The 14,475-nt window shown below is 41.1% G+C and overlaps 2 protein-coding genes across 2 annotated transcripts in view; both read left to right on the forward strand.

The window, feature by feature from the left end:
* LOC131694260 (syntaxin-binding protein 5) overlaps positions 1–14,475 on the forward strand; it is a 2,823,745-nt gene that overhangs the window by 2,594,830 nt on the left and 214,440 nt on the right. The window contains exon 21 of the mRNA XM_058982823.1: positions 50–145. Coding sequence (XP_058838806.1) covers positions 50–145 — 96 coding nt within the window. The remainder of the gene's footprint in view (positions 1–49; positions 146–14,475) is intronic.
* On the forward strand, positions 6,006–11,664 carry LOC131694265 (uncharacterized). The gene is made up of 3 exons (XM_058982837.1): positions 6,006–9,847; positions 9,901–10,199; positions 10,258–11,664. The coding sequence occupies exons 1-3, from the start codon at positions 9,778–9,780 to the stop codon at positions 11,416–11,418; spliced, it is 1,530 nt and encodes a 509-aa protein (XP_058838820.1). The 5' UTR covers positions 6,006–9,777; the 3' UTR covers positions 11,419–11,664.

A 14,475-nucleotide genomic window follows, 5' to 3' on the forward strand; every position in this document is an offset into this window, starting at 1 on the left:
ACTTTATTTAATACATTTTTTCTAATTCCTTTATTTCCTTTTTCAACAGAATATCTAAAACGTTCAGTTTTAGCAACAAAGGACATGGACTATATTTAGTAACTCCCACCGAAATTCAAAAATTTACTGTGTGCCAAGAGTTTTGGTAAGCCCATATTTTCAGTACCTTCAATTGTGTGAATATATATTCTACGTAAGGCTTTGTAAATCTCATTCACTGACGCGAGAAGCAGCTTATATGATGTCCAGCTTTTCCCGTATAATGAGTCGCAAAACTCTGCGTGAGTAATTTATCTGATAAATTTTAATTGATTTTTTTCCTTCTCATCGGAGAAGGTGAGGTTTTAATTTCCGTGGAAATAAACAGAAGCATCCAAATTAGAGCTTCCATTTCTCGGCGGTTTTCAGCTTCCCGGGATTCGGAAAATGAATAAAAAAAATCCCTGGAAATCGCGGGATCCCGGGAATACATAATCAAAATAAAAGGAATGACTTGTTTCCTTGAAAATAAAAGAATAAATTTAAAAGTTTTCAAACCTGATTGATTGCATGTGTATCTATACTACAACAATTGTTAGAAGATGTCGATTTGACTACACAGCATTGAATCATTTGATAACTCGTCACTCAGTTTATACAATATGAACTTCTTTTCAATGACTTTTCTTTGATCAACCTTAGATATCCTAAATTCTGGTAATCGCGATTACGACTGCGACGATATCCTGAACGCAGCACTGGAGTTACTGTCCAAAATTGAAATTCGTTGCAGAACATTTCGACAGGATAGGATCAATTTAACCCTTTATAAGGCCCAGAGTTTGGGCTAGAAATGGTTCTCTCGTTTAGTTTAGAATATATTTACATTTATTTCGTAATAAAACTATTTTGAAAATATACTGCTACCGCCCCACAGTGGGACCATTCCAAAAAAGGTGGGACAAAACCTATTTGAGGCCTTAGATGTCATTTTAGACCTAGCATTTCTTCGTAGGATGTCTTTTTTTGTAAAATTTTTGTCATGTTTATTGTAAAATATTGTAATTATTTACAGTTCACTTCTTAAGCTAAATACCAAAGCTTGATTATTTATATTATTATCGCATTGGTCTATATAATTTGTATAGGCAATAAGTAATTTGAAAATTTTCGACTTCGCATCTCTGCGTACTCCGTTCAGTGTTGGTGCGCTTAAGTCCTTGAAAGAAAGTCTCCTCTAGCCCTGGAAGAGAGACGAGATTTCTTGTTGCAGGATGGTCCATGCTGCAGCTACTCGATGACACACACTGAACTTGTGCTCCACTGTCTCAACTGAAGCATTGCAGTATAGGCAATTCTCTCCGTCTACGCGTCGCATGATGAACAGCAGCCGTCGATGAGGGATTTTTTGTTGACGTACAGAAACAAGTCGCTCCGATGTTGAGATGTAAGTTCTCGTATTCGATGGATATTGTTCCAGACCCGTCGCCATTCAATTTCGGGATTCTCTCTTTCCACCTTCGGTTCTTCGGTGCTGTCCATGTATACTCTGTGGATATGTTCGGTGGCAGAATTTTGCAGGATTTGGATGGATAAGTGTGGTAATTGTTGGCGGATTATTTTCAAACAGGGACAGTCGGCGGGAGAAATTGCTCCTTGATTTGAACCTTGGAGGAAAGCTCTGTGGAAGGGGATAGAATCGATCTCTTTAAGGTGGCGGTTGATCAGCAAGGATTTGCATGTAAACGCCGGGAGCTGTAGTTTGAGTCCGCCCTGCTCTCGATCTCGCGCTAGCTGCTGCATTGGTATTCGAGCTGGCAGTCCGCGCCACAAAAATGTTCCCATCGATGCAGTCAATTTTGCTGTATGGGCACACGTTGGATGAAGGATTGAGGCAAGGTACCATATTCGTGATGTGGTGAATGTATTTAATAGTGTCACTTTTTGTAGTAACGTGAGCGCAATGAGTGCATCCATAGCAGGTGCGTGAATTTTCTTACTATTTCATCCCAATTAAGTTTGACCATCAGACGAATAGAATTGGCGAAAATTACGCCAAGAACCTTCACCATTCATTTGAAGCACATCACTGAGGCCCACATCAATGGATGTTGTTTTGGCCAAACTAAGTTTGGCACCCGAAACTCGAGAGAAACGTGTAAACAGAGCGTGTATCCTCTCAATTTTCTCAACGCTCGAAACGATGACGGTTATATCATCGGCATAGGCCACGACCAGATCGGTCCCGCATACACGTTCTAGTTGCGTCAGCAGCGGAGCGAGGTACAACGAAAAACAAAGCGACGATAATGGGTTACCTTGAGCGACCGATCGTTGTATCGGGAAGGGTGCCGATAGATGATCGTTGACGAGTAAGCGGCACGTTGTCATTTCAGCAAGTTGAGATAGGAGATCCACTAACCTACGATTAATCCCGAGTGAGCACATGTTGCTGAACATAAATCGTCGGTTGACACGATCGAACGCGTGGTCTAGGTCGAATGAGCTCAGTTTCGCTCTCTGTTTACGTGCGATCATCTGGGCGATCCTGTCCTTCAGCGAGAGTGCGGCTTGAAATATGTTTCTCTCGGAATTGGAGCATTTTTGAATTTCTCCTAGAATCCTGTGGGCGCTCACGATCTTCTCCAACCTCGTCTTGAGGATGCGAGATAGAAGTTTGTAGTCGAAGTTGCTAAGCGACATCGGCCTGTATGAGCGAGTAGTGTCGCCGGCGTGATTCTTCTTCGCCAAAACTATGACGCTCTCGACGAAGGTAGCAGGGAAATTTGACGACAGGGCCCCATTCAAAATTAGATTTATTTCCCTGTGGATGATGTCGAATGTTCGTAGGTAAAACTCTCTATTTCGACTGTCGTTATCTCGCTCATACAAGCATCGTTCGCTTCATCGTTTTCTGGTATCGCTCTATCGCATGTGAAGTCCTCATCTATCACGTCGCCAGTTTCGTCCATTGTATATAGTCCTCTAAAATATTCCAGCATGTGTTGCTCGATATCTTCGGAGCGATCGAGGATTTCCTCTCATTCTCGATTTGTGTGATCGTGGTTCGCTTTCTTCTTCTCTCCCCTAGTTGAAACGAGGAAAGTGGTTCTCCGGCAATATACGTCTTGTTGATGCGCACAAACATTTGCGTAAAATCGCGCTGGTGTGTCAGAATTTTTGCCTTCAGGCGGTTGATAGTAGTTATCATCGTTGGATTTCGGTAGTACCCATCGTACGCCAGGCGCAGCCGGGTATATATGCGCTGTTGTTCACGGTGAAAATCGTCGAATGTTGATTTTGAGATCCATCGGAAGAACGATTTTATTCGTGGCTTGGTGTATTCCAGCCACCAACTCATCCATGAATGGAAATTCCGGCGCTGACGTGTCCAGTATTGGCAGCGGATTCGAAACACTTCAACGTTATCAGCAGTCAGCAAATGAGGACGAAGGGACCAGAAGCCACGTTCTGGCTCCCTGCCGAAGTGAGGAAGGCATATTCGGGCGGTGACAGTTTTGTGAAAGAGCACACATGGGTGTTTGCGTTTCTCAGTTGATTGCATAGACCTGAGCTGACATAGATGCGATCTAGTTGGGACATGGAATTGTGCGTGATATATGTGTGACCGCGTATTTGTGGGCACATTTTCACCCAGGCATCGTGTAATTGCAACTGTTGGATGGTTGCTTGGAGAGAGGGGCTCGTGTTATTTCCCGTCGCAACGCACTGCTGAAGTACGCAGTTGAAGTCTCCTGCTAAAATCACGTGGTCGGTCGGGTGCCGAAGGTAGTAGGCGATGGTGTTGTTGAAAAATCTCTCCGTTCGGCTCGCATTGCAGTGCCGGACGGAGCGTACACATTGCAAAGTGTCGTGTTCTGTATTCGTAGCGATATTAGGCGACCATCCAGACTTTTCTCGATGTGAGAAAACCGTATGTGCTCTTTCAGTGCCGTTCTTGCCGTTCCTCTTCTAGCATGATAAACGTTGCAGATCACATTCTAACCAGGCAGGGAGAGCTGCTCGTTTTCTACTTTCTGCACACGATGTCGAGGTCTATCGTTCGTAAATGTTTGCAGGGCATTAAGCTTGGTCGAGTTCGTGATCGTGTTTATATTGATTGTGGCGACCAATGGCTTGTTCATTAGTAGCTATTTTGCATTCGGTTGCGACTTCGATCTGGCTGGTTGCTTTGCGACGTTTGCGTATCAAGCATTGTCCTGGTCGGCGGCTAGTTTTTGCACCAGAAGTTTTTTGTTTTGTATACAAGTTAACAATATTCGGAGAACATACGCGTTTTTAAAAAACTAAACCTTACGCTCCGAAGTACGATACTAGAATGAATTTATTTTCAATTATATCCTGCACCTATGCTTCTAACAAAATGCTAACCTAAGCTGCGTACGCCTGACGACAGTGTTCTTCGGCTGGTGACGTCTTCCCACGGGTGTTGGTCGGTGCGCGTGTGTGCTGACCCAGCGTAGTTGGTTTTATTGCTGGCAAGGCGGTTCCACACTTACGTTTGGTGGCTGGATTCGATGTTTGGTTAACTCGTCCCTCCTAAAGATACCAAACCGTCCCGGTTTGTTACTAAGTGTATTTCCTGTGGTTTCTGGGTTATTTGGAATTGCTGATTTTGAATTTCCTATGTGTGCCTCGATGTCTTCGTTTCTGGTCATAGGTGGCTTGGATTTTGAAACTTTGGATTTCGTTTCGATGATAACTTTGTGAATTGATTTCCTTTTCAGGAAAACAACTACTACGACTCCAAACATAATGCTAATGCTGGACATAGCCAGTGAGGTATATGTTTGTGTTTCCTGTTTGGAAGCGAAGTCTTCCAAGAAGTGTCTATTTTTAATGTGTAACTCATCGGGTTTAATGATGGGCTCGAAGTGAGTTTCTTCTATGGAGAGACCGTCCAGAGGCATCATTATTGGTGATTCATTTATAGTTAGTTCAATGTTCTCGAATCTTGATCCGTTCAGAACTATTGAACAGTTGTGGTATTCGATGAGAAATGTTCCGGTTAACGTGCGATTTGAGATTCCGCATGTGGTCTCTAGGTTTAGTGACGTAACGTTTTTGAGGACTACATGGTTTTTGGAAATTGGTTTAATTTCTGTTGTCTTAGTAACATCGGTGAACGTACAGTGGGCGGAAAAACCTTGGAGCAATTTTGAAAAACAAGTATCTCCAGTAACATCAAGGAGATTGTCTAGCGCACACAGATTGTTGTCCTGTATCCGGCGACATTCACTGATGATGAAGTACGTAGTTGTTTCCTTTTGCATGGCGAAATGCGATGGCAGCTTTATGACCTTTTTACCTATTTGCAGAGGTTCTAGTACAAGGTTATTATACATTGAGTTTTCTAAGAAGGGTATGGATACAATGAAGATAATTTGAGTTTTGTTATAGAAAGCTGAAAGTTCTAGGTAGTCATATGTTTCTTCTATACTAGATAAAAATACACCTTTCTCTTCTAATTTCGTGGTTGCAAAATTCACTTCTTCTGTGGATAGGATGTGTTTGGAAATGATTTTTAGTTTAGCGAATTCGATGGCTTCGGTTATGTCTTCTAGATGATTCTTAAGCTGTTCAACATTGAAATTGATTCTGAAAATTTCCTGAATGAGCATAAAGTTTCTCTTAATCTCTGTTTCGTACTGAGCTGTGAAAATGTTTCTTTTTGTTTCATTGAGCTGGTCATATAATTGAGAAATGATTCTATTGATCCTAGTCTGAAGCTGTACATTAATTTGTCTTTGCTCATTATTTTCGTTGATTAAAATTTTGTTGCTAACTTGGAGGTTTTGGAGGCTTTGTGATATTTCAATTAGGTCGTTGTTATCAAGGTTTCCTGTTATCCCCTTGATCCCTGTCCCTACGAAATTTAGTAGCCCACGTTTGTTTCTAAGTTTTGGATGGAGTTTCTCGAAGGTGTGTATTGTGCTACTAAATTTCGCGTGGAGGGTATTCACCATCCCACTGAAATTTCCGAAGTTTTCTAGGCCTTTGATGGTACTGCGAAGTTTCATGAAAATAGGTTCGTACCTTTCAAGATCAATTACATGAAAAAGTTGATGTTCACCTAGTTTCAAGAAGCTTCGTCCTTTCTGTAGGGTAAGGAGTCCGGGGTTTTTATCCATATTAGTGATTCGGATTGGTTGAGGTGACGTGCTGGATGCGATGCAGGGGTTAAGAACGAGGAATAGGATTGGTAGGATCGAGTTCATCTGAAATATTGAGAAAGAAGTGCATTAGTTGGTGTGTGATGACTACGTGGTACTTTTTTCGCTTCCTCCTGTGGAAAGAAAATTGCGGTTAGTATATGCGTTTTAAATTGTCTTTATGTAATCTACGGTTTGATTCATCGATAAAGGTCTTTATTCTATCTTCTTTGACCTGGATCTTGGAGTATTTTTGGTCAGTTTTGTTTCTGACCCCCTGCTTTTTTATGTAGACTTGCTGATTATCTGCAAGTTCTGGTTGTACTTCGCGGTACTTGTTCTGTTGGTTGCAGTCTTTTGTTTGGGTTTTTTGTAATTGAATAATAACTTCGTCATAGAGTTTATTTCTTTTGGTTATGATTTCTTCTAAATCTAGTGGTCGCTCTTCATTGTCTCTAATGCCAAAGAAGATTTCGCGGGGTTTTAATTTTGTAGCGGAATGAATCGTCTCGTTATAAAGAGTGCACGAGATTCGGTAAATTTCTTTAGATGTCAGATCTTCATGTCTTCCTTTGACACATCGATAGATTTCGGCTAGGGTCGAATGAAACCGTTCGACTATGCCATTTGTTTTGCTATGGTTTACTGGTGTGAAGTGTATTTGAATACCAAGATCATCTAATAACCCTCGAATTTCTATTGATTTTATAGACGGTTCGTTATCGCTAATAATAAGTTGAGGTTTTCCGTGAAGGCTAAAAATTTTTAGTAAACCTTTCCTAACGTCATTTATGTTGCGAGATTTGATAGGAATAATAATAGCGAACCTCGAGAATTTGTCTACGGCTGTTAGAAATGTATCAGGTTGGGATATAAAGATGTCTGTATGAATAATTTCAAATGGTCTTTTTGGGATGGGTGTTTGTTGAATGGTTATTTTATATGGGTGCCGATCGTACTTATTTTTATTACAGGTTTCGCAGAGTTTTATGTATTGCCGAATTTTTTGTTTCATTTTAGGAAAATAGAAATTGCGTGATAAAAGCGTATTGTACTCCCATATTCCTCTATGGGCTGAACTGTGTATTTGTTCAATTTTTTCATTCTGTTCTTCTGGTGTTCTTAGGTCAGTGAGAAGAGTTTGTGCAATCGTTATTCTTAGGGCCCTGTTTTGGTTGAAGTAGTTTTTATACACGACTTGAATGGTGGGTATGACTTGTTCAGGACAGAGGATACAGTTTGATTTCCGAATGTCCATATATTCTTTAAAAATTCTAAGCACTGTTGGTACTCCGAAATTTACTTTAGTTATGGTCCTTCTGTACACCTGAGGAAAAACTTCTTCTAGTACATCGTCTTCGGGTGCACCGATTTTTAGTATAATTTGATTGGAAAAACAATTGATTGGTCTCAATGTCATTCCTACGAATTCGCCGTCATCTGTGTCCGCGGAATGTACTGTGGCGGCGTCTGAACTATTTTGTTGATCCGCTTCATCATCTATTTCGTTTACGTTAATTTCTGTAGGCAATCTCGATAGCGCATCAGCAACAACATTTTGTTTGCCTGGGCGGTATCGAATATCGTAATCGTATTCTTCTAATTGAAGCCTCCATCGAATTAATTTGTTACTTGGGTGTTTCAGATTTAATCCATAGGTTAACGGTTGGTGATCGGTGTATAATATAAATTTTCTACCAAACAAGTATGGGCGGAAATACTTGCAAGCCCAAACGATGGCCAGTAATTCCTTTTCAATGGCCGATAAATTTTCCTCTGATTTGGTCAGAGTTCTTGATGCATAGGCCACTGGTCTGTCGCTACCAATTTGTCCTTGAGACAGAACGGCACCAATTGCATGATTCGATGCATCCGTAGTCAGGACAAATTGTTTATCGAAATCTGGGTATTGCAAGATGGTGCTACTTGTTAAAATTTGTTTGCAGGCTTCAAATGCTTCTAAAAAGTCTTTCGTGTGCACTATTGCCTCGCCTTTCCTGAGTGATTTTGTTAGGGGCTTTGCAATTCTAGCAAAATCACGGATGAATTTCCTGTAATATCCCAATACGCCAAGGAATCCTCTTAATTCCTTTTCGTTAGTTGGTACAGGCCAGTTTCGGATGGCTTCTATTTTCCCGGGGTTAGGTTTAACGCCGTCCGACGTAACAACATGCCCTAAAAATGAGGCTTCTTTCTGCAAAAATTCACTTTTATCGAGTTGGATTTTCATATTGAATTTTTGTAGGCTTTCAAATATCTTTGCCAGGTTTTCGATGTGTTCTTGAAGACTTGAAGAGAACACGATGATGTCAGCCATATATACGAGACATCTTATTCCAATGTGTTCCCTTAAAATGTTGTCCATCACACGCTGGAAGGTGGATGGTGCATTCCTGAGTCCGAAGGGCATTCTCAGGAATTCATAATGTCCGTGTTCTACGCTAAATGCGGTTTTCGGAACATCTTCGGGATGAACTTCGATCTGATGGAAACCAGATGCGAGGTCCAATGTCGTGAAATATTTGCATCGGCCTAACTTGTCTAATATGTCGCTGATATTGGGTATAGGATAGCTGTCTGCGATGGTTTTGTCATTGAGCTTTCTATAATCAATGACTAACCTCCATTTTTGTTGGCCCGATGCGTCTAACTTTTTTGGAACCACCCACACTGGGGAGGACCACGGACTATCTGAAGGTCTGATTATGCCTTGAGATAACATTTTTGCAATTTGTGATCGAACCTCTTCCTTGTGGCAGAAGGGGTATCGGTATGACTTGGAATGGACTGGAAGATCGTCTTTTGTTTTGATGCGATGTTTGATCGCGTTGGTGAAGGTTAAATTTTGATTTTCCAAGTGGAAAATGTCTTTGAATTTTCCAATAAGGTTAGTGACTTTTTGCTTTTCTTCTGTATTGAGATGGTCTAACCTGAGCGCTTTGGTTAAATTCTTTGGGAGTGTTTCGTTTGAAGATTTATGACGCACTAGGTTGAAATTGTTCAGTTCGCCAAATATGGGTCTGGTTGGGTTGATTTTCACAGCTGTTTCGCTGATATTTTTAATTACCACTGTTGCTTTATTATTTCCTGCTCTGTACAGTCCTGGTAGCACCACAACATCGCGGCTTAGAGGTAATTCTTTTTCAATATAAAAATCGCCTTGAGATAGATGGGAAGGAAGTTCCAGGAGTTTTTCTTCGTGTATGTTTAGATGCGTAGTGAAGCTGTCTGGATATTTTCTCATCATTTGTATTGTATAATCGGGAAATTTTAGACAATTAGTGGAGGTTGAAATGTCAGCGTTAAGTTGCGTCAGTGTTTCGTATCCAATGAGCCCGTCAAAGAATGGGTGAAACTTGAAAAGAAAGAACGTTATTAGGCAATCCATGTGACATTTAGTTTGGCATTTCACAAGTGGGTTGACAAGTGGTTTGACAACCTATATGATTTGATCAGTTGTCATTGTCGAATTAGACGGTAAGGTGAAAACATTTGGCATTTCTACGTTAATTTGGTGATTGTAAAACGAGACATTAAACAAAACAAAACAACTCTGGATTTCATTTTAGCTTGAAAATTTTGTCGCAGGAGCCTATTTAACTTTCTGTATCTTACCAGTGATAATATGAAGATGCCACCAAAGAAAAATATATCGTCAAAGTTGCTGAAAACACCAGCTGTATCACTTGCTACTGGTAAATATTTAATAAATTTCCCGTTTCAAAAAGCACTTACCCATCGCTTTTAGGCCATTCGCTGAGCATGTATGCAACTGGATTGTCGGCTGATCATTTGCAACGATATTTGGACAAAATTTCTGTAATCGGAAACCAAGACCCATATTTACTGAACATGAAGTCAAGTCACCTTCCGGAGACCATATGTTATGAATCCATTATCGATTACGCACTTTTCAAACAATCAGCTTACAGCGGTCAGTTTTTTCAATGTTTTAAAGCTGTTGAAGCAAAAAAGCGTTTTGAAAGCGGCATGGTGAAGCTAGTGGAAGGAGCCCCACTGGGAGAATTCTATGCTGTTCGTGGCAAAGTAAACTAACATATTATTATTCCTTGCATCGTTGTAATAATGTAATACATAATTATAGGTTATGCATTCTATGAGTCTCAATGACCCATGCCTCACTCCTTGGCTCATAGTAAAAGGACGAGATGTAATTTCCGCACATTGTGACTGCATTGCAGGCATTGGTGAAGTATGTTCCCATGTGGGAGCAGTGTTGTATTATCTAACCAATATGCACTACAATCAACTTGTCCACAATGGACCTAGTAATGTATTGGCAGTGACAGATGTAGAGCAACGGTGGGGAAGGCCAACTAAAAGCATTCCGGGAAACTTGCAACTACCACTTGATAAAATTGATTTCGAAACTATACACAGTTCCTCAGATGATGCTTACGGAAACGTCCCAATGTTGTTAATCAAAGATATTCGTGACAAATTGAATGAACTTCAGAAGAAAGAAGTACAATGTACAGCTATGCAAACTTTTTGCACTAAGCAGAACGCATGTTTTAAGTGTCAGAAAATTGAAAAGGATCCTTCGATCGCATTACAACCGATTCTTTTGACTGATTTGTATGATAAAAATAATAGAGAAATAAGCATCGAAGGATTGCGGTTTAAATCATTAACATTGTATGCAAAAATGCAAAAGGAGATAAACCATGATATAAGGTTGCAAGTTGAACGTGACACACGAGCACAATCAAGTTGTGATTTGTGGAGCCTTATGCGTATAGGTAGAGTTACAGCATCAATGCTAAAAAATGTATTGTCCACAAAAATAGAAAATCCATCTATTTCATTGCTGAACGCAATATGCTACCCCGACAAGTCTTATTTTTCGACTCAAGCTACGCGTTATGGAAAAAAAATGGAAAAAACTGCACTTCGCCAAGTAGCCGATATTTTGGTTAAAAGCCACGTAAAAGCAACAGTCGGAGAGACCGGATTGATTATTCACAAGCAATTTCCAGAACTGGCTGCTTCGCCAGATGGTATTTTAAACTGTGAATGCTGCGGAAGAGTTCCGATTGAAGTTAAATGTCCGTTTAATTTCAAAGAAGAGGATAACGTCATGCTACGACTTTCTAAATGTAAGCCTGCCTGTATCGCTAAAACGAATGCTGGATTTGAGATGGTACAAAATCATAAATATTTCGCTCAGGTACAAATGCAAATAGCACTAACGGAAGCCCATTATGGATATTTCTATATTTGGACTAAAAAACAGACCTTTTAATACGTGTAGAGAGAAATGCGGATTTTTGGGCTAACGCTGAACACAAAGCTTCCATTTTTTTTAAATCAGTTATAATGCCAGAATTACTTGCCAAATACTATACTAGAAAACTGGAATTTTAAAATTTTGTCAATGCTGTGTAATAGATTAATGTGATTAATAATGAATGTATTGATCGTATCTGTTTTTAGCGTTTTTATATCTTTATACTCTATTGGAAGTCTTATCTTAAAATACGTTTATTTAGGCCCAAATGCTGTAGCTTAACGAGGCCGATAATTCATTTTTTTTTATATTACATGTCACATGTTAGTGGGGGAAGGGAAAGCCGTATTTAGGGGCGGCTTGCTCCCCTCTTATGTAAGTAAAGGACAAAGGTAGGAAGTGGGATACATATTGTGTAATTGACATCGTCGTTTGCTGATTGATCATTGTGGCGGATATGCACACTTTGTTGTAGTGTTGTAGTTTCCAGCCTGTAATCGCAGGGGCGAGGGGAGGGTCGATATTTCGGATAATTATTGGCACTCTATATCATCTGCATGTGCGGTATGTCATGATGTTCTGGATAGACGGTTATCAAGAAGAGTGTGCACCGAAGACTCGTGAAGCAATGCCATATTGTAGATACAGGGATAGGTTGGTGAGATTCTACTGTGAATGAGAGAGGGTAAAATGTATTAAACTTGGACATCAATGGTTTTCAAAAAGATATAGATAAGAAAAATATAGGGGTGGTCACGGCTTGCCAGGACGTCCCGGACTGGCACATAGGGTGATCTACCTCGGGCCCGAAGGGAATCTATTAGTTGGGACCTGGCAACACAGTACTCTGCGCACAGCCAAACAACATGCTCGATGTCGTGATAGCCGTTCTCACAAACACAATGATTATTTTCAGCAAGCCCTATACGACGGAGATGCGCGTCAAACGAGTAATGGTTGGACATGATCCTTGACATCGTACGAATAAAGTCCCGGTTCACATCCAACCCCTTAAACCAAGCATTCGTTGATACCTTCGGGATAATGGAATGTAGCCACCGTCCCAGATGCCCATTGCTCCATGAGGTTTGCCAACTATCGAGCGTCCTCTGACGAGAGATACTGAAAAATTCGTTGAAGCAAATTGGTCTTTCGTAAGTGTCGCCTTCTAATGCGCCCACCTTGGCTAAAGAGTCCGCCTTCTCATTGCCCGCAATAGAACAATGTGACGGGACCCAAACCAAGGTAATCTGGTAAGATTTTTCAGATAAAGCACTCAGATATTCCCGTATTTTCCCCAGGAAATACGGTGAGTGCTTTCCAGGCTTCGCCGCACGGATGGCCTCAATGGAGCTGAGACTATCCGAAACGATGAAGTAATGGTCTGAGGGCAGGGTGTCAATGATCCCGAGAGTATACTGAATGGCAGCTAATTCTGCGACGTAAATTGAAGCAGGATCATTGAGTTTGAATGAGGCAGCAAGATTTTCGTTGAAGATACCGAAGCCTGTGGACCCGTCGAGAATTGATCCGTCAGTGTAGAACATTTTGGCGCAGTCGACTTGATGGTATTTGTTATAGAAAATATTTGGGACCACTTGTGGGCGAATATGATCCGGAATTCCACAAATCTCTTCCTTCATGGATGTATCGAAAAATACAGTTGGATCAGAAGTATCTAAGAGATGAGCACGGTTGACGTTATATGTAGATGAATTGATGTTCTGTGCCATGTAATCGAAGTACAAGGACATGAATCGGGTCTGAGAATTAAGCTCGACAAGCCTTTCGCAATTTGCAATCACCAATGGGTTCAGAATATCGCATCGAATGAGCAATCGATATGAGAGGTCCCAGAATCGATTTTTCAGCGGAAGAACGCCCGCCAGCACTTCGAGACTCATCGTATGGGTCGAGTGCATGCAACCCAAGGCAATACGCAAGCAACGATACTGGATTCGCTCCAGTTTGATGAAGTGTATGTTCGCAGCGGAGCGAAAGCAGAAACATCCGTACTCCAACACTGATAATATCGTTGTTTGGTACAACCTGATTAGGTCTCCTGGATGGGCACCCCACCATGTTCCAGTTATTGTACGGAAAAAGTTGATCCTTTGTTGGCACTTCTGTTTCAGATACCTAATGTGACATCCCCAGGTACCTTTAGAGTCGAACCATACCCCGAGATATTTGAATGTTGAAGCCTGAGCAATAGTTTGATCCATTAATTGAAGCTGTAGTTGCGCTGGTTCACGCTTTCTAGAAAATACGACTAGCTCAGTTTTCTCCGTGGAGAACTCGATACCCAGTTGGAGAGCCCATGCAGACAAATTGTCCAAGGTATCTTGCAGTGGTCCTTGCAAGTCGACGGCTTTAGGACCTGTAATAGAGACCACACCGTCATCTGCAAGCTGCCTTAGCGTGCAGGAATTGACAAGACATTCGTCAATGTCATTCACGTAAAAATTGTAGAGGAGAGGGCTTAGACATGAGCCCTGGGGAAGGCCCATGTAGCTAAATCGTGATGTCGATAAATCGCCATGCGAGAAATGCATTTGTTTTTCAGACAACAGGTTTAGCAAAAAGTTATTTAAAATTGGCGAAAGACCATGCTGGTGCAACTTCTCATAAAGAATGTTGATCGAAACTGAATCGAAAGCCCCCTTAATATCCAAGAATACTGATGCCATCTGCTCTTTGTTAGCATATGCCATTTGAATTTCTGTTGAGAGCAACGCAAGGCAATCGTTCGTCCCTTTGCCTTTGCGGAAGCCAAATTGTGTATCTGACAGTAAGCCATTTGTTTCGACCCAATTGTCGAGCCGAAACAGGATCATTTTCTCGAACAACTTCCGGATACAGGACAGCATTGCGATCGGACGATACGAATTGTGGTCGGAGGCTGGTTTTCCTGGTTTTTGGATGGCGATGACCCTCACCTGTCTCCAGTCATGTGGGACAATGTTACCCTCAAGAAACCTATTAAATAAATTCAACAAGCGTCTTTTGGCAGAGTCTGGCAGATTCTTCAATAAGTTGAATTTAATTCTATCTGGCCCCGGGGCTTTATTG

The sequence above is a fragment of the Topomyia yanbarensis genome, chromosome 1, assembly GCF_030247195.1.
Source record: "Topomyia yanbarensis strain Yona2022 chromosome 1, ASM3024719v1, whole genome shotgun sequence".
NCBI lineage: Eukaryota > Metazoa > Arthropoda > Insecta > Diptera > Culicidae > Topomyia > Topomyia yanbarensis.

Excerpts from the sequence above, each read along its gene's own strand:
- LOC131694265 (XM_058982837.1), top strand. The coding sequence starts at position 9,778 with ATGAAGATGCCACCAAAGAAAAATATATCGTCAAAGTTGCTGAAAACA. Across the intron at positions 9,848-9,900 it reads AGCTGTATCACTTGCTACTG|GCCATTCGCTGAGCATGTAT; the intron begins GTAAATATTTAA and ends CATCGCTTTTAG. Across the intron at positions 10,200-10,257 it reads TCTATGCTGTTCGTGGCAAA|GTTATGCATTCTATGAGTCT; the intron begins GTAAACTAACAT and ends ACATAATTATAG.